This window comes from Bos javanicus, chromosome 6 (genome assembly GCF_032452875.1).
Source record: "Bos javanicus breed banteng chromosome 6, ARS-OSU_banteng_1.0, whole genome shotgun sequence".
Taxonomy (NCBI): Eukaryota; Metazoa; Chordata; class Mammalia; order Artiodactyla; family Bovidae; genus Bos; species Bos javanicus.
The window spans coordinates 112,302,748-112,328,074 of NC_083873.1; the positions used below are offsets into that span (position 1 = coordinate 112,302,748).

The 25,327-nt window shown below is 44.2% G+C and overlaps 1 protein-coding gene across 8 annotated transcripts in view; it reads right to left on the reverse strand.

The window, feature by feature from the left end:
* The window catches only part of LDB2 (LIM domain binding 2), a 453,319-nt gene that overhangs the window by 271,271 nt on the left and 156,721 nt on the right, over positions 1 to 25,327 (reverse strand). For all 8 annotated transcript variants that reach the window (XM_061420904.1, XM_061420902.1, XM_061420900.1 and 5 more), the window contains exon 2: positions 10,973 to 11,075. In XM_061420904.1, coding sequence (XP_061276888.1) covers positions 10,973 to 11,075 — 103 coding nt within the window. The remainder of the gene's footprint in view (positions 1 to 10,972; positions 11,076 to 25,327) is intronic.

A 25,327-nucleotide genomic window follows, 5' to 3' on the forward strand; every position in this document is an offset into this window, starting at 1 on the left:
TCAGACACAACTGAGCAACTGAGTAGGCACACACCCTTGCTCTATCATCTGTCTAATCCACAAATACTTACTGAAAACTTAATCTTTGCAAGGTATCCTGGTAGCGTGTTTTCTGTCATGGCTTTAAAGAACCAAAGGTTTTAGAAGGTTGGAAAGACCCCTTTACCAATTTGAGTCTTTTTCTCCTGGAAGCAGATTTGATTACCTTCTTCTTTATGCCCCAAGGACTTTGTTAGCCTTAGGCTTTCACTGTGGGGATATTATTGCACTGGAGTTAGTTGCTTATCTCCATCTCCCGTGTTAAACTGTAAGCTCCTTTCAGGCAGGTGATAGTTCTCACTCCTGTGTGCTCAGTACCTGCCCAAGTGCAGCGTAGTCAACTGTGGAAGGTCTGCAATATGGACTTTGGATTCAAAACCAGGCAGGCTTTAGCCTGCTGCCCCCCCACCCCCACTGCCCTATACCATGTCCCTGCTGCTGAGGTGTTTTATTCTTTAGGTAAGACTCATGAGAACAGTTGCTGAATGTAAGCAAAGGCAAGACTCTTGTGCCTAACAGGGCCAAGTAACACTCTTAGAGATCTTCCCATATAATGTATAGTGTTCACACTCCTTTGGAACTGCTCTGGAATTGTCTAGATTTCATATTTGAGCATGAACTGGGGTCCTTTGGTAGGGCTGCCAGCTTTAAGAAAGAAAGACAAGGGGCATCTAGTTAACTCAGATTATTAGATAAACAACAAGCGATTTTGTAGTATTAATTATGTCCCATTATTGCATTTGTATACTTTAGATTTTATCTAGCAACACTACCTTCAAGATGAAGAGTAAATTGGATGTGGAGAGGGCCACGTAAGATGTTTCTTCATAGTTTTTTATTGAGTAGAACATTTATCTTCTCCAGCTCCTGACAATAAATGCCAGTAGCATCACCTATCATTGTGATAGTGAAAAGTTGGCTACATTCATCCTGCTACCCACCATGAGGTAGTGCCATATTGGTTTGAGAACCATAGGGAAGCAAATGAGAGTGGGAATATACCCATGAAACCAAGAGTCAAGAAATGTACATACCAGTACTCCATAGATATCAGTCACACAGTCTCAAAAGTGAGACATCCTTGTCCATTTCTTGGCTAGAACCTCCTTTAGACCTCTCAACCAAGCTCTTGAGAATAGTTATAAGTCTGACTTGCTTAAGCTGTATAATATTGACAATGGATTTTGGCCCCATGAGAAAAGATCCAACACTTCTCCCAGATTTCCTAACTGCTTGACTTATAAAAGGAAAATAAAGTCACCAAACCCAAAAGGTCAATTATAAACATGAGGATAATTATGCTTTCAACTCAAATAGCACTTTATGTAACACATTTTTCTGCCCATTATGTCATTTGATTGTTAGTGTGGGATTTATTAGCAGATGAGTGAATGGGAGATATGCTGAATCTATTGCTATAACTAATTTTCATTTCTTGATATCATCAATTTGAAACCACAGATGAGAAAAGATTCAGGCTCATCTTTCCCTTCAGAAGTCTGTTTGTTCCTTTACCAGTTGTAGGCTTTCTCTGAGGTCTTTTTTTAAAATATATAACTAATCCTAGATTTTGCATTAACATTGCAAGAATATTTTCTCTTTGTGCTACTTAGCAGATTGTGTTAATCTAAGGCAAGAGTTTTTCATTAAATGAAATTAAAAGTCAATGAAAAAAATAGTGATGAACTGCCTTCCTCTCAAGACTATCTACCCCACGATGACAATGCCTGGTGAAAGCAGGAATTCAGTGCATTCTGAATGCATGAATCAATGAATGAGTGAAGAGAAAAATGAGCTTAAATGAATGCCTGCTTAAGTAAATGAACTTAATTTACTCCAAATCTTGCCAGCCAATAAAGACTTCTGTTGAAAAGGATAACTCACTAGAATTACAATTTCAAATACTAGACCTTTCCAGAAACCCCGTAATGCAGCTCCATCAGAGAATAGCATTTTCCTGAGTTACCTGAGGCAAAGACAATGATGTCATTATGTAATGGAAGTGCCACAAGCGTCCAGTAACTAACCATCAGGCACCACTCTGAAGAAGTGCATTCCTTCCTCTCCGATTAATTTTTGAATGCAATCGCAGTTCCCTTCCTTTCGTCTGGTCCTCAGCAAACAAGATATAGAACCCCAAAGTGCCTAGAACAGAGGATGGCACTCCTTGGTCTCCGAGCAAAATAAGGGTGGAAACGTCACCTTCTGTTGGACAAGTGTCATCATTGTAATAGTTTGGAACTTGTTTATTTAAGTCATCATCTTCCATTAGTATGAACTTTTCTCCCAGTTAGTCATTAAATTCTCAAGGTTTCCCTATGGCAGACAAATTTGATCAAGCTTTGCCCAGAGCCAGAGATTTTCCTACTGTGTGTTAAACGATGAAAAGAATAAAGGGAACTATCCTTTATATGTATGTCAAAGTGAAAGTGAAAGTTGCCCAGTCGTGTCCAACTTTTTGCAATCCCATGGACTATACAGTCTGTGGAATTCTCCAGGCCAGGATACTCAAGTGGGTAGGCGTTCCCTTCTCCAGGGAATCTTCCCAACCCAGGAATTGAACTGGGGTCTCCTGCATTGCAGGCAGATTCTTTACCAGCTGAGCTGCCAGGGAAGTAGTATTAATGCCAAGTGACTGGCATATCATAGGTTCAACTCATTCTCTTATTCATCCATCCATTCATTTATCCAAGCAATAAACATTTGCTGTGCGTTTTTCATGGACAGCACTAAGCTAAGGTATCTGTTCAGTTCGGTTCAGTTCAGTCATTCAGCCGTGTCCGACTCTTTTCGACCCCATGAAATGCAGCATGCCAGGCCCCCCTGTCCATCACCGGGGAGATCACCAGGGAGAAGTGATTGGAGATTAAGGTGTGTGTTATTTAACCTTATTTAATCCCTGGTGGCTCAGTTGGTAAACAATCTGCCTGCAGTGCAGGAGGCCTTGGTTCAATTCCCGTGTTGGGAAGATCCTCTGGAGAAGGGATAGGCTACCCACTCCAGTATTCTTGGGCTTCCCTTATAGCTCAGCAGGTAAAGAATCCACCTGCAATGTGGGAGACATAGTTCCATCCCCGGGTTGGGAAGATCCCCTGGGGAAGGGATAGGCTACCCACTCCAGTATTCTGGCCTGGAGAATTCCATGGACTGTATAGTCTATGGGGTTGCAAAGAGTTGGCCATGACTGAGCAATTCTCACTTTCACCTCACTTTAAACCTTCACAAGTATCTTATGATGTTGGCATTCTGATCACCTTGATGTTATGTATAAAGAAACTGAGGTTCATTACCTCACACACCTAATTTCACACAGCTCTGGTGGAGCAGAGGCTAAAAAGGACCCAGAATCAGGGATTTTGAACTCTACCTCCTTAAATGGAAAAAAAGAAAGAAAGAAAAGGAATGAAGAATTTTCAGAAAAACAAAATTACTTCACAGAGGAAGAACCCCTGGACTAATTGGCATATGCCTCTCGAGGAAGCTACGGGTCTCTAAATGCTAGCTACACAATCCTATGACAAATTTTGTTTTTCTTGGGTTCCCAAATCATTGCAGATGGTGACTGCAGCCACGAAATTAAAAGATGCTTGCTCCTTGGAAGAAAAGTGTGACAAACCTAGACAGCGTGTTAAAAAGCAGAGACGTCACTTTGCTGACAAATCTCCATATAGTCAAAGCTATGGTGTTTCCGGTAGTCATTTATGCATGTGAGAGTTGGACCATAAAGAAGGCTGAGCACAGAAGAATTGATGCTTTCAAGTTGTGGTGTTGGAGAAGACTCTTGAGAGTTCCTTGGACAGCCAGGAGATCAAATTAGTCAGTCCTAAAGGAAATCAACCCTGAATATTCACTGGAAGGACTGATGCTGAAGCTGAAACTCCAATAGTTTGGCCACCTGATGCAAAGAGTTGACTCCTTGGAAAAGACCCTGCTGCTGGGAAAGATTGAGGGCAGGAAGAGAAGCGGGGTGACAGAGGATGAGATGGAATACATAGAATCTAGAAAAACGGTATTGATGAACCTATTCGCAGGGAAGGAATGGAGACACAGATGTAGAGAATGGACTTGCGGATACAGCGCAGGAGGGAGAGCGTGGGACAAACAGACAAAGTACACTCTCAGGGGTAAGACGGAAGCTAGTGAGAAACTGCTGTGCAATGCAGGGAGCCCGATCTTGCACTTTCTGATGACCTGGAGGGATGGGATGGGGAGAGAGGAGGGAGGTGAGGGAGGTTAGGGAGGGAGGCGATGTGTGTATGATTATGGCTGATTCACACTGTTGTATGGCAGAAGCCAACACAACGTTGTAAAAAATTTTTTTAAATAAAATATTCTTTAGTTGAAGAATAAAAACAAGAAAGAAAATATATAGGTGTACTACTAAAAAAACATACTCATGTTCATATCCTAATAGTTATTAAGTGTTGTGTCAAAATGCTAATTCAAGGAATCATTTTCCCAGAAACATATTTTTAATCATGTAAGGTGATATTGCAGGGAGAAAAAGAAAGCAGGGGGAAATGTTTTCAGAATTCCGATATAGCAAGCACAATAAAAACACAGCTGGACAAGGTGAACCAATATGAACCAGGGGAAAAAAATATAGCAACCAGAGATAGGCAAGCTACTTGGGCCTTATAGAATTTCTCTACCTTAAGGGCACACATCCAAATGCACCTCACATAAAAGCACATATTACAAGACAAAACTGAAGAACTGCATCAATATTGCCATCAGAATTTTCAGAATAAAAGGGAAATAGGAAAAAAAATGTAAAAGAGAGGTAAGATGTGTAGAAACTGCTCCAGAGAGGGGCCGACGTGCAGGTCTTCAAACATCTAGTGGGATCTGACGACTAAGGAAAGAGCATGGAGAGTGATGGCATGTCCCCGAACAACTTTCTGCTTTTGGACGGTGAAATAAACCCAGAAGCCACAGAGGAAACAAAACAGTCTTCGGCTCATGTGACTGTAAAGGTGTGCGGTCCTGCCAGAAACTTTACTCTGGAAGGAACGTGGGACTCAGCATAATATGAGTTGTGAGACAGCAAATTACTGGGACCCGTCACCCTCAAATTACAAACCATATTTAAAGGATTAGCGACGACTGTGTTATCTGAGTTGCCCTCGATCTCAATCTAGAGGCCGAGGTACGCTCATTGGAATTCAATTGAAAAACAACAGCTGTTTATGGAGCTGTTTTCTGTGTGCTGGAAACTCTGCTAAGAAATTTACACGCGTCATCTCGTCAAACCCTTGCTTTGCAAAGGAGGCCGCTGATGCTTCAAAAGTGACCGGGACCAAATCACACAGGTAGTAAAAGACAGGGTGGCTCAGTGGTAAAGAATCCGCCTGCCAACGCAGGAGACGCTAAGGACGCGGGTTTGATCCCTGTATTGGGAAGATTCCCCTGGAAAAGGAAATGACAACCCACTTCAGTATTCTCGCCTGGAAAATTCCATGGACGGGGAGCCTGGCAGGCTGCAGTCCATGGGGTCCCAAAGAGTCAGACATGACAGAGCATACATGCATGATCTCTGTCCAAATGAGTTGAAGCTGGGATCAAGTAGTTTGATAGTAATCAAGTAAAAGACAAAGGTGGGTCTGAATCCAGGTATCAGACCCAGAGCTCCTGCCTGAACCACGCTGCTGCTGCTGCTGCTACGTCGCTTCAGTCGCGTCCGACTCTGTGCGACCCCATAGACGGCAGCCCCCCAGATTCTCCAGGCAAGAACACTGGAGTGGGTTGCCATTTCCTTCTCCACCTGAACCACGCACCTCTCCCTAAAAATAATGAGGGAGATAAATTTTTTTTTAAAAAACTGGGGGCCAATGAGAAGTGCCCCCAGATAAGATGGCATTTTAGTATTTGTATCAGCCCTCCCCACCAAATTTCCAGAACAAGGCCAACCTGGACATAGTGTAGAGTTTGGAGTCTTCAGCCCCAAAGCCCAGAGCCCACACACACTCAATCACTCTTCACTTCCTCTCCCACTTCACTCAGCAGTGATGACTGTGGGTTTTCTGCAGTGGAAAGCCTGGGAGGAGGTGGTCACTTCAATGCTGCATTTCAGCAGGAATTGCCCAGCAAAGCTGTCTGTGGGCTCCCTGCTGCCCAGCAAGCTCTAGGTACTTGACAAGGACTTGACCACGGCAAGCCTCTCCAATGCACAGAAACTGCACTGACGCCCAAGCTGCGTGTTGTTATCAGTAATAATAGTGGGGACTTCCCTAGCAGTCCAGTGATTAAGAATCCGCCTTCCAGTGCAGGGGACATGGGTTTGATCCCTGGTCTGGGAACTACGACCCCACATGTCACAGGGCAACTAGGCCCACCAGCTACAACTACTGAGCCATCCCCCTCCAGAGCTCAGGCGCCACATCTAGAGAAGCCCGCACGCCACAGTGAAAGATTCGGCATGTCGCAATTAAGACCTGATGCACCCAAAGAAATAAAAAGTGAAAGTGTTAGTGGCTCAGTCATGTCTGACTCTTTGCGACCCCAAGGACTGTAGCCCACCAGGCTCCTCTGTCCATGGAATGCTCCAGGCAAGAAAACTGGCGTGGGTAAGCAATTCCTTCTCTAGGTGATCTTCCCAACCCAGGGATGGAACCCAGGTCTCCTGCAATGCAGGCAGATTTTCTACCCTTTGAGCCACAGATGAAGCCCTAAATAAATAAATAAATATTAAAAAGAATACGAGAGCTGACTGCTACATTGTTCAAACGCTCCAAGGGTCTCTGATCATCTTATCTCCTTTAATTTTTACCATAAACCAGTGATGGTAGTATTGAGTCCATTTGAGGAAATAGAGGTTCTCTTTAATAATCAAGGCATAAGTTAAGACCCAAGAATGTTCACACTGAATCCTTGTGTGCTTTCTATTGTTGAATATATCCAACGGCCTCCCAGCCTCTCCACTGTCTCCATGGAACACAGGAGAACTTTCTCCATGCATCTCTCCCAGCAGAGAACCCTTTCCTGAATGAACTGGCAATCACGTATTTCCTATAGATGAAGAATACAGCCATCGTGGCCCTGGACGTTAGCCTAGGTCTCTTTAGGGGGTTAACCAGTGTCTTCACCAAAAGTGTCTGTGCTGGTCACCAGGAGCTGGGGAGACTGTGCCCACAGTTCTGCTCTGTGCCCAGAAAAGGTGCAGAGGAAAACTGACCCTTGCTTGATGCTGACAGTGAGCAGGCAACCTAAGAACGGTCACTTCCGTACAAGATGGAGGAGAAAATCACGCAGCACCTTAAAATTGCAAAACGAGCGTGCAGAGGGCTCTGCCATCCCCTTCCTCTTCTCACTTGTCTTCTCCGGTCAAATAAGACACATTATTATTTGCGACTGGTGTTTTCAGAAATGTGTGAATTGACACACATTTCTTCCCCCTTGGCAGTGGGAGATGAAAGGGTAGGATGGGATGCGGTGGGGTGCCCTGACTCTGACTTTGGAGGTGGTCAGCCTGAGGCCTCGCAACTCACCAGCTGGGGCTCTGGGGGCGGAGGAAGGGTCCACTTCCGGAAAAGGCACTCTTCAGCTCTCCTGATCTTTAACTTGGACTTGCTGACCAGGAAGGAATCTCTTCCGCCTGGCCCTCTTCCCCATTCGAGAGTCCACCACATCCAAAGAGAAACCACCTCCCTGGACTGTGGGTTTCTCCAGCTGCTGGGAAGATACCTTCAGGATGGCTCCCGAGGCAGCGGCAGGCACATAACCTTAGGCGCTGCACAGCCCGATGGCAGACCTTTTCCAGCAACTCTGTTCCTCTGGGTCCTCTCCTCATCAACTACACACCAGCCTTCTAGGAAGACAGCAGCAGTCTCCATCCGCAGTTCCGATCATACCCGATCTGAGGAGGGAGGCCACTCCCATCAGGAGAGTAGGGACCCGGGTGGATGGAGCAACAGGGACTTTCTAAAAGGCAGAGCAAATGGATTTGGCTGGCAGGCCAGTGGTTAGGACTCCTCAGTTCCAATGCAGGAGACAGGGTTTTAATCCCTGGTCAGAGAACTAAGATCCTGGATGCCACACAGCCAAAATATAAATAATAAATGGAAGAGTAGTGTATCTTCCCAAACATAATTACTTCCTGAATTATTATATGATTAGGTCTCCCCCTCCCAATGCAGTTCAGTTCGGTTGTTCAGTCGTGACTGACTTTGAGACCCCATGGACTGCAACACACCAGGCTGTCCATCACCAACTCCCAGAGCTTGCTCAAACTCATATCCATCCAGTCGGTGATGCCACCCAACCATCTCATCCCCGTCCCAACCGTGCAACTTAAAATAGATCCAACCACACCCTAGAACTTATTTGAAAACCAAGCAGAACACGTTGGTTTGAGTTCTCCCCATTTAAAGAAGTGCAAAGACCTCTGTTTGGTGGTATAAAATTTTCCCGCAAAATGTCCATTCATAGAGTCATTCAATGAGTATTTATTGGGCACCTGTCTTGTGCCAGTTTCTGTATTAACTTGACAATTCAGCAATAAATAAAACAAAGCCCCGGTGCACAGAGAGATAACATTCTAATACAGGATGACAGGCAACAAATAAACAAGTAGCACATATTACAGGATTTACGGTAGCTTTGAGATACGATCTATTTGAGCTGAGAGACCCTCTGAAAACACAGAGATAGGGAGGGAGAAGGAAAAGTTTTTTTCTAGTAAGGGTTAAGTAAACCTCACCTGGAATATTTCTTGGTACTTAGAATGAAAGTAATTTGCAGAAATGTCTTACATATATAAATGTAATAGCCAAGTCCTACTTTCTCCCTCAGAAATACACAGCTCTCAGCTCCCTGCAAGGTGTCAAGAAAAGGCTGCAGCCCCCAGCACGGGGCCAGCGTGCGTTTTCCCTGCCCAGCCGGCACAGTGTGCCTGGACCGCCAACGGGTTAAGGTAGCCTCAAGATGCTCGGAGCGCTGCATAAACAGCGCGTGTCAGACGTTCCAAACATCCTTCATCTTCCCTATCTCCCGGTCCTCGGCTGTCAATCAGCTGTCACTAGCCCGCACATCAGCAAGCGTGCGCACATCACCCGACTGTCAGCAAAGCAGCTGATGAGACTCGGCTCCAGACTGTCAATCATCTTTGTTTCTCTCTGCCGCTCGGGAAATATTTTGGCTCAGAGGAACAAAGAAGCCTGGGCAACAATGGCTCGTTGTCAGGCAGGCACTCCTGTACGTGAATATAAGATCTTCAAAGAGCCCTGATCATGCCTCACTGCCCGCCTCGCCCCCCGCCCTCCCCGCACCAAATGATGTTGGGGTCAGGAGTGGACAGATGGAAGATTGAGAATCTGTTTTATTAGTAATTCTAGTTCCCCGAGCAGACCCTGATGGATTCACACACACACAAATAAGCACAGGAACATGAAACAATGATAACTTGAAGTTATCTGAGCTTATGCCTCAGAAAAAAAATAAGGCTCGGAGGATGGATGACTGCTTGGTTCGCAATTATTCATCATTGATCAGGCAGGCTTTTGGGGAGAGAGTAACTGTTAGATTGCTGAGTTCATTCATCTCCCAGGGAATTCTGAGATAGTAGCTTCGACTCCCCCACTCTCTGGGGTGTGAGGAGGTTGGGAGCACCCACGCTCAGAAAAGCCAGGGAACTCATTAGGACCCCGGTGAGGTGGGTCTGCTGGTGCTTGCAACAGGCGTCCTTATGTCGAATGTAAAGACATTCTGGAGCAGCCCCTTGTCTGGCAGAGAAGCTGCCCCTCTCATACAAAACACGTATTGAATATGTCCCCTACCTCTAAAAGCCTGCAATATACAAATCTAAAGAGATGCTCCTGGCTCTGAACTTCCGTTGAGCAAGCTGTCCTGCTCCCCACCAGTTAGCCACTTTTGCAAAATCACCATGCATGTATTGGCATAATTAATCAACTCATCTTGCAATAGATCCAAATACTAAGTTATCTGAAGCCCTGTAGCATCAAGAAAAAAAACACACTTATTGTACGCTAATTGCTTTGCAATACATTTAGAAGCCGTCAGATCTTTTCATGGTGTTTATCAAGACTGTTATTACCTATCAATTACCCAATGCTCTGAACCGACCCGTTTGTACATACTGTGACCGCTCCCATTATCAGCTCTGTATTTGTGACATTTGGGATGCTTTACCCTCTGACAGACAGATCCTTTCCTACTGCGCAACGCTGATTTCTGAAAACGCATCTCTCCTGATCTAACTGGACATTAATTGCTTTTGTGCTGATGTATCTATGCCTCTCAGTCTCCCAGCATAACTAGCAAATCTCATCTCTGACAAGTTGGCTGAACCTAATCAGGACAGATCAGCTGTTACCCAAGGTGCCATGGGCTGTAATTTGTGGTTCTTTACAGAGTTATCACTCGCTGGAAAGACAAAGAACTATAAATTCTGTCAACAGGAATCCCAAAGTGTGTGTTCCAAGCAGCTGTGGGCTCCCCCGCCCGCAAGAAAACATAGCACTTGTCAAATAAATACTTGAGATAATTGATAAGAGGGGATTAGAAGGAGGTGGCTGATACCGTGACTGTAAGACTTTTTTTTTTTTTTTTTAAGGAAACTTCAGTAGCAAAACGGTGCATGTGAAGTATGAGTTGTCAAGGATAAAGAAGGTTTGCAGGGAAGTGAGGGGTGACAACTGTCCACAATTCAGCTCCCACCAGTCATTGGGGAACTTAGTTCACATCTGCCTTGCTCTCAAAACAGGCAAATGCCTAGACATCCTAAGTTGCAAAGGAAACAGCGCGCCGCCTCTGAGTCAGGCTGCTGCCCGGTGACAATGCCTTGATCAGAGGCAGGAGGGCAGGGAACACTGTCAGCCTGTCAGCAGCATTCTATTCTCTGAAGACCCCTGTGGTTTTCTTTCAGGCGCAGGAAAAAAAAAAAGGAAATATTAGAGAAAATAAACTGCTTTCTTACTGTATCGCTTTGGTCCATCTTCCAAACAAAATGAAAGGGTTAATGTGGCATCATCTTCAAAAAACTCTGTGGCAAACGCGTCCCACCAGAGGTTGTCGCTGTCCTGCAAAGAGACAGATCATTTATTTAGCAGGCAAGAGCGGAAAATAGCTCAGAGAGGAGCTGAGAAAGGGAAAAAGGCCAAAAAACCCAGTCACTGGTGGCTTGGGTCTCAGCATATGTGTGTGGGTGTTCTGGAAGGAGTGTGGGCGGGTGTGTGGTCACTCTTCAAATTAATTGCCTCAAATGGGGATGGAATTCCAATCCAATAAACAAGCTAATGCAAAGTGAATGAAAATTAATTCTGGGGGACATATTTGGGGAGATTTAATAAACGTATTTTGGAATACTGTGACAGTTTTTAAGAAAAGGGTTTGCATTTAATGTAAAATGTACTCAGCCTTTTTTCTCTTTCTTTCACTTTGCTCTTTTAAGAGCCAGACTTTACAAACAGAAACCACAATATTACAACCAGGTTAAGGAGACTACATTTTTTAAAGATAATTTATTTAAAGAAAAAGAAAAGATTGTGTGTGGCTTGTGGCATTCCTCCATGTAAATATCCCTCTGAAAGACACAGGTATTGCTACCTGGATTTATGTAGAAAGATGAGTTTGTGCACAAGCAAACATCACATACATGAGGACTATTCTCGAGGATTGGGTTAAGATGACAGGCAATCACTAGCTCGTTATTAAATCAGTTATTAACAACAGAACAGTCCGGCAGAATGCAGGCCATCCACAGGGGCTCTGCTCGTTTGTCTTGGGTGGAGAGTTTCCCTTGTTCGTCCAGAAAATACTTTGAACTTGACCAAGTTGAAGACCGTTAATGTCACTGCAAATCTTCAAGGGCAGGAGAAGGGCTTCCCCAACAGGGACTTGGGGGGATTATGCATATTGTTGTGTTTAAACGGTGGGGGGGGGTCCTAACTGTGCCTCATTCTCTGCATAGTGCTCGATTTACTCCCAAGTTATTTTTTAATTTTAATTTTCGTTCATCAATTTTTATTGAAGTATAGTTGCTTTACAATACTGTGTTAGTTTCTGCTGAGTAGCAAAGTGAATCAGCTTCACGTATAGATATACCTTCTCTTTTTAGGATTTCCTTCCCATTTGAGTCACCACAGAGAATGGAGTAAAGTTCCCTGTACTATATCATAGGTTCTCATTCGTTATCCATTTTGCACCCAGTATGAATAATGTGCACATATACACATGTGCATATAGACATATATGAGTGCTCAATAGTTGATACTTCCAAATTGTGCTGCTGGAGAAGACTCTTGAGAGTCCCTTGGACAGCAAGGAGATCAAACCAGTCAATCCTAAAGGAAATCAACCCTGAATATTTATTGGAAAGACTGATGCTGAAGCTGAAGCTCTAATACTTTGGTCACTTGATGCAAAGGGCTGGCTCATTGGAAAAGACACTGATGCAGGGAAATATTGAAGGCAGGAGGAGAAGGGGATGACAGAAGATGAGAGAGTTGGATGGCATCACTGACTCAATGGACATGAGTCTGAGCAAATTCAGGAGATAATGAAGGAGAGGGAAGTCTGTCATGTTCTAGTCCATGGGCTCACAAAGAGTCGGACACAATTTAGTGCCTGAACACCAACAGCAACGTGAGACTGCCCAGGTGGCTCAGCGGTAAAGAATCTGCCTGTCAATGCAGGAGATGTGGGTTCAATGACTGGATCAGGAAGATCCCTGGAGGAGGAAAGAGCAACCCCCTTCAGTATTCTTGCCTGGGAAATCCCATGGACAGAGGAGCCTGGTGGGCTGTGGTCCGAGGGGCTGAAAATAGTTGGACAAGACTGAGTGTACACATGGTGTGCATTCATGTGTACACACACACACGTGTGCATGTGTACTTTTGTCACCTGGTGTGAAGAGCCAACTCACCGGAAAAGATCCTGATGCTGGAAAAGATCGAAGGCAAAAGGAGAAGGGGGCAACAGGAGGTGAGACGGTTGGATGGCATCACTGACTCAGTGGCGATAGTGGAGGAGAGAGAAGCCTGGCGTGCTGCAGTCCATGGGGCCGCAAAGAGCTGGACACGACTGAGCAACTGAACGATAATCTGTGTCAATCCCAGTCTCTCAATTCCTCCCACCCCACCCCCTGCCCAACTCATTTTTCTACATCTTTGGGGAGGCAAGGACTAGGGTTCAGGAAGAAGGAAGGGTGATGGAAAGGTTCATATTTTGTCTCAGTCTGGTTTCTTTTTTTTCTACATCTTTGGGGAGGCAAGGACTAGGGTTCAGGAAGAAGGAAGGGTGATGGAAAGGTTCATATTTTGTCTCAGTCTGGTTTCTTTTCAAGCCCTTCACTCTACTGCTCCATTGTCAGGACTCATGCTCAGGAGGAGGCTCGAACCGTGCAGTAGGGCTGGTGGTATTATTAATACCTCATTGGTGGATCTGTCCTGTGCACAGCCCTCAGAGCAGGCACATCCTGACACCTTTTCCCAGCTATGTGAACTTGAACAGCTTATTTTACCTCCGTGAGCCTATTTCCTTACTTGGAAATTAAGGATAATGATAATGCCAACAATAATACATATCTCAACCAGAAGATACAACAACAGTTACATTAATAAGTATCTTGCACAGAAGATGTGGCATTTCAGTAAGTCAGTGGCTGTAATGTGCCCAGCAGAGTGCTGGGAACACAGTGAAGATCAATGCAATGCCGCATTCGCTTATCTACCATCTTTAATGTCACTTCTAAGGGATGAAGCATTTCATGTTCTGAAGAACTCTACATCAAAACTGTTTCCAAATTGAGTATGTTTCCAAATCACTTTGACTGTCTGTAACCCATTTCTTGGCAACAATACCTGTCTGTGACATAGTGGAAACTTATGAATGGATAAAGCATTGTGAGATAGATATAGATATATAGATATGATGGAATATTACTCAGCCATGAAAAGGAACATACTTGAGTCAGTTCTAGTGAGGTGGATGAACCTAGAGCCTATTATACAGAGTTAAGTAAGTCAGAAAGAGAAAAACAAATTTCATATATGAACACAAATATAAGGAATCTAGAAAAATGGGCCTGATGAACCTATTTGCAGGGCAAGACTAGAGACACAGACATAGAGAACAGACTTTGGACGCAATGGGACGAATTGAGAGAGTAGCCTTGAGATACATACACTTCTGCATGCTAAGTTGCTTCAGTCGTGTCTAACTCCTTGCAACCCTACGGGCTGTAACCCACCAGGCTCCTCTGTCCATGGGGTTGTCCAGGCAAGAGCACTGGAGTGGGTTGCCATGCCCATTCCCAGCCTTAGGATCGAACCCATGTCTCTTTTGTCTCTTCCACTGACAGGCAGGTTCTTTATCACTAGCGCCACCTGGAAGCCCATATAATTGCTGCTGCTGCTGCTGCTAAGTCGCTTCAGTCGTGTCCGACTCTGTGCGACCCCATAGACAGCAGCCAACCAGGCTCCTCCGTCCCTAAAATAGATGGTCAGCGGGAAGCTGCTGTATGGGCCCAGGGAACTCAACCCAGTGTTCTGTGACAACCTAGAGGGGTGGGATGCAGGGGAGTGGGGGGCGGGGAGGTTCAGGAGGGAGGGGACATACACTTGTGTACTGGTGGCTGATTCACAACGTTGTATGGCAGAAGCCAATACAATATTGCAAAACAATTATCCTTCAATTAAAAAAAAGAAAGAGAGAAGTTAACCAACTCTCTTTTGCTTGCTAATTGTTCAAAGACCCAGGGACTAAATCAGTTCCTCCAGCTCCATCCTCCTGTCATCTCACTCTGGGTTTCTAGCCCTTTTGCTAGAAAGTGGACCAGTGGAAGGTGAAAGCCCAGGGGGCACACAGGCTGATCTGAAGTCACTAGGAAAAAAGAAAGGGTCCAGGCTGTCAGGAGGTGGGAGGATTGTCCATAAGCAGCCATTCAGTTTCCACAGGACCCAGACAAGGGAGTGCTGGCAGAAGTCAAGGGGTGGGTAAAGACCTCAGAGCGGGGGATGACATTTGATTCAAACCAACTGTAATGGAACATGAGATGACTCAGTGTCTCGGGAAATGTCAGGGCAGGTTTGGCAGGAGAAGGCTACATCAAATGACTATACACACACACACAAAACCAATTGGCTTTGGTCACAGATCTTGGGAGAACATTCCAAAAATAAAAAAAATACATAGTTTCACAGGACCAGACACATCATAGGTACATAAGAGAACACACACACATGTGAGCTGAGAGGATGAAGGAATAGATGAGAAACGGGACTTCTTTTTTGTGCCATCAAAGACAACCCAACTCAAGAAACTCACGTTTTTGTGAGGTCTAGATGGTCGATCCTACTTTATCTGTCAGTCAATACTTTTAAACGGGCACAAAAAAATTTTGGGACACTATTTTTAAGCTCCAGTTGTCAACTGCTCCCCAACACACATATATAAAGTTTTTAAATTAGTCCTTAGTTACGAGAGAAAAATTCTGATGGAAAGAGGGGATTAAAAAGTAGTATTTTTAAGAAAAAATTAGTGAATGTCAAGTACAATCCAGGCTCCGCTTGGCTTTTTTTCTGAAGGAAGCAGATCATGGAAAGAACGTACATAGCAGCGGGGGGTGGGGGCACTGGGTTAGTAGTACCACCCGTAACTCAATATTTTCTAAGTTTTTTTCCCCATGAATTGAACCATCTTATATTCACAACTGCCCTAGTTGTTCCCAAGGGGCACAACAAGCGGTCTTTAGAGAGAATTTATACCTTTGACCTCTATGTTACGTTGGCTTCAACATATAAATTCTGCCTCTTATTCACTGATGACCTAAGTCAAAACCTCAACTTCCTTGCCTGTATTTATTCATTTGCAAACTGGGAGCAGTTATTGCAGTGCACTGTGGAGCCTAGGGAGTAACTGTCCGGCACATAATTGTTGCTCAATAAATGGCAGCTATTATTATTCATTATGGTCTTCTTTGATGCTAAGATATCTGTAAGTAGAGAATCTGAATTTCAAAAAACTTAAACTTCTCAGTCAAGATCATCAGCTAGAAAGTGGTGAAGTGAAAGTTCCCATGCTGTGGTTTCCTTAGTCTACACACACACACACACACACAACATGGGAACTTAGCTTCACCACTTTCTAGCTGATGAAAGTCTGCTAATTCTAGCCTATTTTTTTAAATGGATTTAATCTTTTTAGAGTAGTTTTAGTTCACAGCAAAATTAAGAGGAAAGTACAGAAGATTCCCACACCTTATTGCTCACATACATTCAGAGCCTCGCTCACTATAGCAGTGGATTTGTATAATTGATAAACCAGCCCATGTTTTTTACCAAACAGTTCTGTTCAAAAAGTGATTTTCACCTTAGATTGAAGACAACAAGCAAGAGTAGAAGAGGCTGGCACTGGCTGCAGGACATTTTGCTCGAGTGGATCTCCTCCAGTCCTTCCAGATTTTGCCCCCTTCTCTCACCTTCATGTGCTTTTTTCTGAAAATGAACCTCCTCTTTACCCCCTCCTGCCATTCACCGGTTAGTATAGTTCCTGGGATCAGTGAGGCAATTTTATGGAAGAAATCTGCATAGTAGCTAGGCCAGGAGTCCAGGGAGCAGCAGAAATACTATAAAAACCCATGCTGAACCAATGTGAAATTTCTAGCAGAAAATCTAGCAATGTGACAGGTGGAATCTCAGTTCTCAGCCACAGAGCTGAGCTAACAACCTCATGAGCTGTGGGCAATGGTAAAAAAATCAGTGCTTCCATATTCAATTTCTAGATGTCAGTCATCTAGATGGCATGACCCTTGCAGACAAAGGCAACAGGGCTCTGCTTGACCACATGTGAAAGAGACCAAGGAAAGGTAACAGAAAGTGCCTGGGCACGATTCTGCCTTTCTATGCACAGGCTGTGGAAAATTCTGAAAGTGATGGGAATACCAGACCACCTGACCTGCCTCTTGAGAAATCTGTATGCAGGTCATGAAGCAACACTTAGAACTGGACATGGAACAACAGACTGGTTCCAAAGAGGAAACGGAGTACATCAAGGTTGTATATTGTCACCCTGCTTATTTAACTTATATGCAGAGTACATCAAGAGAAACGCTGGGCTGGAAGAAGCACAAGCTGGAATCAAGATTGCCGGGAGAAATATCAATAACCTCAGATACGCAGATGACACCACCCTTATGGAAGAAAGTGAAGAGGAACTAAAGAGCCTCTTAATGAAGGTAAAAGAGAAGAGTGAAAAGTTGGCTAAAAGCTCAACGTTCAGAAAATGAAGATCATGGCATCTGGTCCCATCAGTTCATGGGAAATAGATGGTGAAACAGTGGAAACAGTGTCAGACTTTACTTTGGGGGGCTCCAAAATCACTGCAGATGGTGATTTCAGCCATGAAATTAAAAGACCCTTACTTCTTGGAAGGAAAGTTATGACCAAGCTAGATAGCATATTGAAAACCAGAGACATTACTTTGCCAACAAACGTCTGTCTAGTCAAGGCTATGGTTTTTCCAGTGGTCATGTATGGATGTGAGAGTTGGACTGTGAAGACAGCTGAGCGCCAAAGAATTGATGCTTTTGAACTGTGGTGTTGGAGAAGACTCTTGAGAGTCCCTTGGACTGCAAGGAGATCCAACCAGTCCATTCTAAAGGAGATCACTCCTGGGTGTTCTTTGGAAGGAATGATGCTAAAACTGAAACTCCAGTACTTCAGCCACCTCATGCGAAGAGTTGACTCATTGGAAAAGACTCTGATGCTGGGAGGGATTGGGGGCAGGAGGAGAAGGGGACGACAGAGGATGAGATGGCTGGATGGCATTACCGACTCGATGGACATGAGTTTGAGTGAACTCCGGGAGTTGGTGATGGACAGGGAGGCCTGGCGTGCTGTGATTCATGGGGTCGCAGAGTCGGACACGACTGAGCGACTGAACTGAACTGAGCTGATGCACAGGCTAGCACTTCCGCCTCCTGATTGCAAACGTGCTGCCTACATCAGCAGAGAAATGAATGATCCAGGAAGTTCCATTTGGAGCAGGCTGCATGGCCAAGTCCAGTCAGCTGACCAGTAAGAGGCTGCATGTGGAAAATTTCCAAGGCCTTTTAGCAGCAAGGATTCCACAGAGGCACTCGCAAAGCCTGGTTTCCCCTAAGAGGTGAGGGCAGGCAGGATGCTGCCAACTCTCCATGAAGGCAACCCCTCAATTCAAACCAACATGGAGATTAACCAGGAAAGGCCTTGAGACTCACCAGTGGGTCAAGATCAACCTCTCAAGATTCAGTGGTAAAGGTTATGACAAATACCCTTAAAAACAAACCAAGAGCCGGAGGTTTTGTTCTGGGGTATGTGGGGGTGGCCATGCACACCAGGTACTGCCAGATACAATAGATACAATATTTGGTGGATATATTGTAAAACACATCCTATCCAGGTGTGTTCAGTTCCTTAGACCTGTCCAACTCTTTGAGACTCAGTCGTAGCCTGCCAGGTTTCTCTGTCCATGGGATTATCCAGGCAAGAACACTGGAGTGGGTAGCCATCCCCTCCTTCAGGAGATCTTCCTGATCCAGGGACTGAACCCACATCTTCTGCATCTCCTGCATTGCAGGCAGATTCTTTATTGCCGAACCATCAGGCAATCCAGAAAAAAGCCATTATTATCCTTCTGGGGGCCAGCATAGTGAGGAGTTGGCCTGTGTGGAGTCAAAGGACCCAGCAGCTTAGCTTTTCAAACCAAGGGTCCCTTATTAACCATTTCCTGCCCCCTCATTTTTGCATATATTGTTCTTTTGGACGGGCATGTCCAACAAAGACCAAGTCTCAGTCCTTGGATTCCTTTTTCCCTGTCTTCTGTGCTAGAAAAGCTCGACACCTCTACCCAGTTAGAGTGCGGATCAAATTATAATTGAATCACTGCCTTGAAATATACTGGCTTGGCCAAAAAGCTTGCTTGAGTTTTTCCTTAGGATGGTACAGAAAAACCAGAACGTACTTCTTGGGCCCAATATGTTTCTCTAACCTTGTGACTGCCATACTAGGTGCCTAAGGAAAAGTGAAAGTGAAGTCGCTCAGCTGTGTCCGACTCTTTGTGACCCCATGGACTGCAGCCCACCAGGCTCAACAGTCCATGGAATTTTCCAGGCAAGAGTACTGGAGTGGGTTGCCATTTCCTTCTCCAGGGGATCTTCCCAACCCAGGGATGGAACCCAGGTCTCCTGCACTGCAGGCAGATGCTTTACCGTCTGAGCCACCAGGGAAGCCAAAGGACCTGGTATTAAGTGTCTCTCCATCCTCAGTAGGTCTCCCATCTACAGCTAAGCAGTAGAAGAAATGGAGAGGCCATACCCACATAGTGAGTAAGATTCTTCCTCCAAGACTGGAGGGAATCTTAAACCTAAACTCTGTGGCTAGGGGCCCAGGACAGCATACAAGAGGGCCTTTCTGTGTCACATCACTGCTGCCTCCCTTGTTATCCATGGACGCACCAGCCACGCATGTGACCAGTCCACACGGTTGCAGGAGGGACTTCTCACTTACACGCTGTTCCACTGAACTGCCTGTGGGTATTTTTCTTGCTCTTTTCAGTGAAATGTTCGTTAAGTGAATACACTTCATTGATTGTAACGCAAATAAGAGACTTTTTATTTTATCAATTTTTAAAAAACATAGAATATGATGAAGACTCATGGGCCCATTATCCAGGTGGTTTGATAATTTAAATAATAGTTTAATAATTAATCATTATTAAAATAATATCTTTTTTCCTTTTTAAAAGGAATGAAAAATTATAAATAAAAAAAGATGTCCCAGGTATCCACAGCCAGCTCTGTTTTTCTTTCCCTTCCCCCAGGCTCCCATAAACAACCATCTCATGAAAATCATATAGCCCTTCATAGTCCATCTTTTATGTGAAAGTGAAAGTCTCCCAGTGATGTCCGACTCTTGGCAACCCTATGGACTATATAGTCCATGAAATTCTCCAGGTCAGAATACTGGAGTGGGTAACCTTTCCCTTCTCCAGAGAATCTTCCCAACCCAGGGATCGAACCCAGGTCTCTTGCATTGCAGGTGGGTTCTTTACCAGCTGAGCCACCAGGGAAGCCCATCTTTTGTGTATATATATGCATATACACACACACACACACACACACACACATACATAACTCCATTCACATGCAGTCCTGTTTCCTGCTTTTAATATTTCATTTAAATGATGCCATACATTATGTTTCCTTTTGTAAACTTGCTTTTTTTCAACACTGTGTTTTGGAGACCTCTCTATTTTATATATTAGAGTCTCTTCTTTCCTTATATAAGCTAATGGTAGCAACTGAATGAACAGAATATATTTTATTTAAGCATTTTGCTACTAATGACCTCTAGACAGTTTCTAATATTTTGCCATCACAACAATGCTGCAGGCAGTATTTTTGCGTGTCCTGCTGTGCCAACGCGTAAGAACGTCTCGGGGTGAAGTGGCCACACCGAGGCATAAAGTGTGTGCTTTTCCATTAGCAGATCCCTGCACTTCCAGGTTGAAGACTTGTGGTCTGAACTTGCACAGGTAGAGTTGAAGCAAAGAGCATTTCTAAGTGATGTATTTCAGCGGGATCTAACAACAGTATCAACATAATTACAAAGCAGAGTCCAGCTCTGCTAGGAAAAGGATGAGCATCCAAATGTCCTAAGAAGACGCAGTGATCAAATACCAGCACTCATAAAACTTTGCTTATCATTCTCTTAAAGGCAGAGTGTATCACAGGGCTTCATTAGCCAAAAGGAGGGTTTCTTGCCACAACACAAGAAAGGAAGCACGGTTGCTAGGGTCTTCCAAAGTGCCTCATGAGACAGGATGAGTGAGGACCAAAGGCCCCAACATGTGGGCACAAAAGTGGGGAATGGGGGGCACCTAATTCCATACGCCCTGCCACCCGGCTTCTCATGGAGGTCACACCTCCCTTTTCCAAACAGAGAGGTCCTTTCAAACCTTGCTGTTGCTTAGTATCTGAGCAGCGCTTATTTACTAGTTAGTGAATATTAATAAGTAAAGAGTGGATTCTTTTCCCTAAGCTGGAAAGTCACAATAGCAGAGTGCAGCCTCCAGGTAAAGAAAGACGAAATTAACTCAGCCTGAGCTCAGGCATGGAGCCTGGTGCTGACAATCCCTGTACATTTTAATTAGGTAAAAATACCAGTGGCACTTCTCCACTCTAAATAATCCCCCATATGCATTTCTGCGACGAAAGCCCCCGGTCCTTCTGTCTCATCTCACAGGTGAGCCCGCGTAGCCCCGGCAGCCAGATCATATACCGGGAGGAGAGATGCACTCGGGTCAAATAGCAGAAGAGTGTCTTAATTAGATTCAAAAATCCACAAACACATTTTGCTCCCATCCCGGATCCGCGTCCACTCCCGTCCGTGTCTCTCTCCACCAAAAACAGGATCTGGGTGCCAGGGTTGCCCCCCGGGCAACTCTAACTTCAGTACTGACAGGTTATGTGGGATTTTTGCCAGAGTAATTATTTTTCAATTCAACAATAATGAGAAATTACCATGGCAACCACTTGTCACGTGGCACACATACACCCCCTCCGAAGAATGAACTATACATAAAGCTGTTGCTTGAAAATTGTACGTTTTTTTTTTTTTTGCGTTTTATTTTTTATGAAAATAAACTTAAACAGGTCAGAGTGGAGAAAAGGGTATGAAGGGGTCTGGAAACAGGAGGATGAGGAGGGCAGCGGCTTTCTTCTGTACCTTGAGACTCCAGAAAATGATGATACCTCATCTCACAGCCCTACCGTCTTACACAGAGGCACATGCAGATAGCACGCTATTCATTTGTCTCTGACCACTGCGGTCACTCCCATCGGACACATGTCAGCCAGCTTCTCTCATGTGACTCCATGACTGAAGCGGACACACGCTTGGCCAGACTTGCTTTCTCTAAATGTCTCTGCCCATCACAGGCATGTTTTGAGACAGAAGACCTTGACAATCCCAAATCTCCCTCCTTTCCCTTTCTAGAGGAGGTCCCTCTCGGACTGAAGAGGGGTGCACGTCTTTCATTTTCTCGATCAATAAGGTCTTGCTTCCATCAATTTCTCCAAGCCTAGGAGTCTTGTATCAAACCATGTTTATGTCAAATTAGCTACATTTAATAATATGGTCATACAGAGTGAAGTAAGTCAGAAAGAAAAAGACAAAAACAAACATTGTATATTAACACATGTACATGGAATCTAGAAAAATGGTACAGATGAACCTGTTTTCAGAACAGGAATAAAGACACAGCCATAGAGAACAAACGTATGGACGCTAAGGAGGGAAAGTAGTGGGTGGGATGAACTGGGAGATTGGGACTGACCTTTATACACTATTGATACCATGTATAAGGTAGATAACTAATAAGAACCTTCTGTAGAGCACAGGGAAGTCTATACAGTGCTCTGCGGTGACTTAAATGGGAAGGAAATCCAAATCAGGGGACATATGTGTACATACAGCTGATTCACTTGACTGTACAGCAGAAAATAACACATCGTTGTGAAGCAACTGTACTCCAATAAAAAAAAATTTTAAATAATAAGAAACAGTTCCAGCGCAGTTATTGCAAGCTGGCCACCATTCTGAGCCAACGGAAAAACATAAATTCCTTGAAACCTCACAGGGAGCCTAGCAGATAAGTCCTACTATTCATTCCAAGATTGCAAAGCTGACAAGTAACAGAGAGATTTCAAACTCCGGCTCTTGAGTTGAGGCTCATATAACCATTCTGCTACTCAGATATTCCTTTGTCCAGAATACTGTTCTTCAAAATTTCTACTGTCTTCTTAGTTGTTTCAATATCCAATTAATGCACTGAATGTTTGAGGCTTCATCTTGTGAACAGACAGCCCAAAGCAAGGTTTTCCACCACATTGATGGAATTCTACATTGAAGCAGAGATAAAAGTGGTAAGATCACTTGCTCTCACCAGCTGGTAATTGCACAAGCATGTAATGGACACACAGGATTTTAAATCCTTCTTTTTTATTTAATGTTATGGATTTTTAAAAAGTCTCATGTCCCTGGGGTTGTAGTTTTGATTTGCTTTTTTTCTCATGGTCAACTAGGATTTGTTTATTCTCAATTAAATTGTATTTTATTTACCAGTAAACATTAGTTACCATTTTAACAGAGAAATTCTAAAACAGCGGCCTGTTACCAAGAGAGTAAATCGCATGTCAGGGTTTCACTCAGAATTCAAGGCTTCCTTTTTAGAAAGTACCTCCTGCATTTCACTCCCCTGGGCTGCTGCCTTGGGAAAGATATGTATTAAAACAGGCAGAGAGACAGAACTTGGCATCTGGCAGAAATGATTCTACAGCCATAGCTACGTCAATGCCTCCCCTCGCCCCAAACACCTGGAAAATCCATGTATTTCAATCTCCATCCTTGACCTACAAAAGCATTAATTAATCGTAAAGAGTCCAAAGAGAAAGGCTACTTATAATAATCTAAAAATAATGAGTAAAATGTATACAGTTGAGGTACCAAAAATAAGCTTTGAACTTCTTGCAATTATTATGAAATCCTGGTAGCTCAGATGGTAAAGAATCTGCCTGCAATGCCAGAGACTGGGGTTCATTCAGTCCCTCACTCAGGAAGATCCCTTGGAGAAGGGAATGGCTACCTACTCCAGTATTTTTGCCTGGAAAATTCCATGGACAGATAACCTTGGTAGGCTACAGTCCATGGGGTCACAAAGAGTCGGACATGTCTGAGCAATTAACATTTTCACTTCACTTTTCATGAATTGTTTTTAATAGTCTTTTTTGATTAATTAATTTATTTTAATTGGAGACTAATTACTTTACAATATTGCAGTGGTTTTTGCCATACAGTGACATGAATCAGCCGTGGGTGTACATGTGTTTCCCCATCCTTAACCCCCCTCCCCTCTCCCTCCCCATCCCATCCCTCAGGGTCATCCCAGTGCACCAGCCCCGAGCACCCTATCTCATGCATCGGAATTCCTATCAGCTTTATGAAGGCAGGATCACTACCTGTATCTGTGCATTGGCTAACATCTGGCAGGCAAGCAATAGATAAGTATTCGATTACTTGATTATTTAAATTATTTCTTTTAACAAACAAATACTTGTTTAATTTAGAGCCAGCATATTCTCAAAACCCTAAAGAAACACAATCGCATCTTCACGATGCTTGGACACATCTATTCTCTTTTTTGGTTCACGTGTCTATTATTAATAAGTGGGGTGTTTTAAATCTTCAAAGAGTGACAATGTGAGGGCTTAAGAGTTCCACAAGGAATTACATTCTAGTCCTCACAGTATCCCTATCAAGTTGCTACTTTTACTATCTCAATTTAAATGGGGAAACTGAAGGCCCAGGAGCTTAAAATATATACCCACTGGACTTCTCTGATGACCCCGTGTCTATGACTCTGAACTCCCAACGCCCAAAGCTGGGGGCCTGGGTTTGATCCCTGGTCAGGGAACTAGAGTCCGCGTGGTCCAACTAAAAGTTTGCTTGCTGCAGCTAAAGATCTTGCCTGCCTTGACTAAGACCTGCTGCAGTCAAGTAAATAAAAATTAATAATCAAATATTTTAAAAGATATGCATCCAAGGCCACAGACTAAGTAAGAGGCAACCGTGGGATTTAATGCCTGAACACTGTGATTCTTAAATGTGTGTTTCTATCTGCAGGGCTTCATTGCCTTGTTCTCATCTCTTATTCTGGTGTGAAGGACTAGTATTTTCATCATAATTAAATTTCCTCTATTAGACTCCAACCTGGAAACGTGCACTCTGACATATCAAAAATCATACACTAGAGACCCCGAGCAAGCTCGTTTTGCCAATGACGTCATGAAGAATTACTCTGGAAGCCTGGGTCTCGCTGGGGACAGACTGGGCGGCGAGCTCACGTTACATCACACCCTCTAGGTGTGAGAGGGCCTGAGTGGCAGGGCGATCTGATGAGGCAGCGACTCGTGTATCTTGAGAAAGTCACACCATAAAATCAGGCCCAGATTATCTGTCCCAACCTAAACACAGCAGACAGCAAGAGAACATTTGTGGAAAAGCCTGTGAGATGCAAAAGCTTGTTTTTGTGACCTGCCCAATTGCATCGGAATCAGATGACAGGGATCACTCCTGGAGTCCCCACTGAAAACTGGAAGCTCGTGCTGGGACCGAAGCGAGGAAAGAAAACTGGTGTTTCCTCTCTCCTTCCGTGGGAACAGGGAAAAGGATTTTTGTTCACAAAGATAAACATAATCTCAAAACTCAGAAGGAGGATACTGGGTTTCTCTGGA